Source organism: Alosa pseudoharengus, unplaced genomic scaffold (genome assembly GCF_046254945.1).
Source record: "Alosa pseudoharengus isolate Yale_2024_CS ecotype anadromous, Long Island Sound unplaced genomic scaffold, YU_APseudo_1.1 YU_APseudo_1.1_scf_1, whole genome shotgun sequence".
Lineage (NCBI taxonomy): Eukaryota > Metazoa > Chordata > Actinopteri > Clupeiformes > Clupeidae > Alosa > Alosa pseudoharengus.
In genome coordinates, this window is record NW_027468564.1 from 28,737,541 (window position 1) to 28,740,040 (window position 2,500).

Genomic DNA, 2,500 nt, shown 5'->3' on the forward strand with positions numbered 1-2,500 from the left:
GTTGCCCCTGCCTCCCACAAAACGGTGTTAACTGTGTCCTGGATCTATCCCAGGGTCAGATGAGGAAACTGACTACACTGAACTATTTATGGCTATTTATGGCATAGTGTTGGGATTTATAGTATGATACAACCAAGCCTTTTCAAACTCAAATTTAAATATGTGTTCAACCACTCCATGTAGCCTCTGTATCTCTGAGGTGGCTCCTTTCTCTTCCCCTCTCTGTTTATATTGATAGCCTAAATGAACAACCTCTCAGGGAATGTAGAATGTAAAATATGTGTTGCTGTAGAGTAGACCAATAGGCCTATATCCAGCCAGCATGTTTTAGGGCGGTATAGGTTCTAGTTTCTTGACAGTGTCTTGCAAAAAGGCATATAACTCCCCTTGTACTGTTGAAATTCATAACAACAACAACAAAATGTGTATACTTTGTTTTGGGATGTGGTAACCTTTTAGCCTATGTGCAGACAAAACATCTCTGTTCTTCTTTGACATAGTGTTTCATAGCACATAGCTGATACTATATATCAATCCATCCTCACTGTAAAGCAGATTTTGGGTTGATGTTGACACTACTAGTCTTACAACTTCACATAACCTCACATAACTGTTTTATCCACTGCTAATAAATTTAATACAACATGCAAGTAATCCAAAGTATTCAAAGTATGTAACTCACTTTCAGAAATCTATCGGAATTTGTTACAAACTGGACATGTATTCAGTAATCTGTAGTTGAATACATTTTAAAAGTAACCTTTGTCCTTGATATACTTCACAATTACAATTTTACAATTTATTAAAATCTTTTAAGGACGTGTCTGTTGGTTTACTGTAAGGGGCCTAAATCTGGTTACCATAATGTGAAAAATACTGAAGGACACAATGGCTCAAAGTGCAATACTGCCACCTGTTGGAAGAAATTAGGAACATATCATTTCATGCATGACATGTAAAAGAGTCTGCAGGCTCTTCAGTCTTCAGAGCAGTCTTCATGGCCTTCTTACACCAAACAACTTTGACAAGATTTGAAATATTCTTGAAAGATTGCAGTCTTTGAGTAAAGCTTAAAAGACTACAATCTTTCAAGAAGTTGTTTGGTGTTAGGCTGAAGAGATCTTGAGCTAGTACATACATATCATACCACATTTCAGGAAGTTGTTTGGTGTAAGGCCATAAGAGATCTTGAGCTCTTACATACACACTTTTAGGAACATTGTGGTAGTCCAAAAATATCTTTAGAGCAATAGACTTTTAGAGATGTTGTGGTATTAAATAAAGGATGTTTGCAAATGCCGCTTCTCTTCCCAGTTCATTGACAGTCGTCTGGAACAGCTAAACAAGGGACAGGAGCCTGACGACCTTTATGAGGAGGAAATCCTGCAGTGTGGCGCAGCAGGTGTGTGTGTGTGTGTGTGTGTGTGTGTGTGTGTGTGTGTGTGTGTGTGTGTGTGTGTGTGTGTGACAGAGAGAGCGAGAGAGAGAGATTAATAATTAGCTTTGTGTTTGTGTGAGTGTGTGTGTGTGTGTGTGTGTGTGTGTGAGAGAGAGAGAGAGTCCAGGCCAGGAACTTACGGGAAGACTTCATATCAGAGAGTTCATTACCACCACCTCACACACACAGTAGTGTAGTGTAGTGAGTGTATGTGTGTGTGTGTGTGTGTGTGTGTGTGTGTGTGTGTTTCTGTGTGTGCATCTGTGTGTGTGTGTGTGTGTGTGAGTGTGTGTGTGTACGTGTGTGTGTGTGTATGTGTGTGTGTATGCATGTGTGTGTATGTGTGTGCGTGCGTGTGTGTGTGTGGGTGTGTGTGTGTGTGTGTGTGCGTATGAGTGTATGTGTGTGCGTGTGTGTGCATGTGTGAGAAACTGACAGACATTGAGAGCAATAAAGAGTGATTGTAATTGTGTGTGTTATAATGAATCTGGCGCATCTCTATTCTGCCTGCATCCCTTTCTCCAGCAAACCATAAGTCCTACCAGCAGTGGATGGACAATCTGAAGGTACCAAAGATCTTGATCCAGTCCACTTGAACCATAACACAACTTGTCTGCTCCAAAACTACAAACAAAATGGCTATGAAGCAACTTTTTATTTTTTTCAATGAATCCGTTTTGTGAGGTTGTTTTACGCTGTCTACACTTACCGGTATCCTGATTGTTTATGTTTATTATGTTGTATGTTATGTTAACACTCTGTAAAGCGCCATGAGACATGTGTAAAGTCTCGGCGCTCTATAAGAACAATTAAATTGAAATTGAATGTTTGTTTATTATGTTACTATGGTATTATTATTATATGCTCTCTGTTTATAGAAAGGAGGTGGGGCTCTCCTTCTGACGGTGAAGTCCAAGGCCCACATGTACAAGAGTGTGAGTGTGTCTTGTCATGTCAGTTTCGTTCCTGGTAGTACTGATGTAAACCTTGAGGGGTTATTCGCCGTATTCACCCGGCGGCCAGAACGAGGCTACAGGGTACACTTGCCATTACACCTCAGTC

General features: G+C 40.3%; 1 protein-coding gene across 2 annotated transcripts in view; it reads left to right on the forward strand.

The window, feature by feature from the left end:
* The window catches only part of dennd1c (DENN domain containing 1C), a 35,335-nt gene that overhangs the window by 28,518 nt on the left and 4,317 nt on the right, over nucleotides 1-2,500 (forward strand). For both annotated transcript variants that reach the window (XM_076286147.1, XM_076286155.1), the window contains 3 exons: nucleotides 1,315-1,402; nucleotides 1,964-2,004; nucleotides 2,317-2,373. In XM_076286147.1, the coding sequence (XP_076142262.1) occupies nucleotides 1,315-1,402; nucleotides 1,964-2,004; nucleotides 2,317-2,373 (186 nt within the window). The remainder of the gene's footprint in view (nucleotides 1-1,314; nucleotides 1,403-1,963; nucleotides 2,005-2,316; nucleotides 2,374-2,500) is intronic.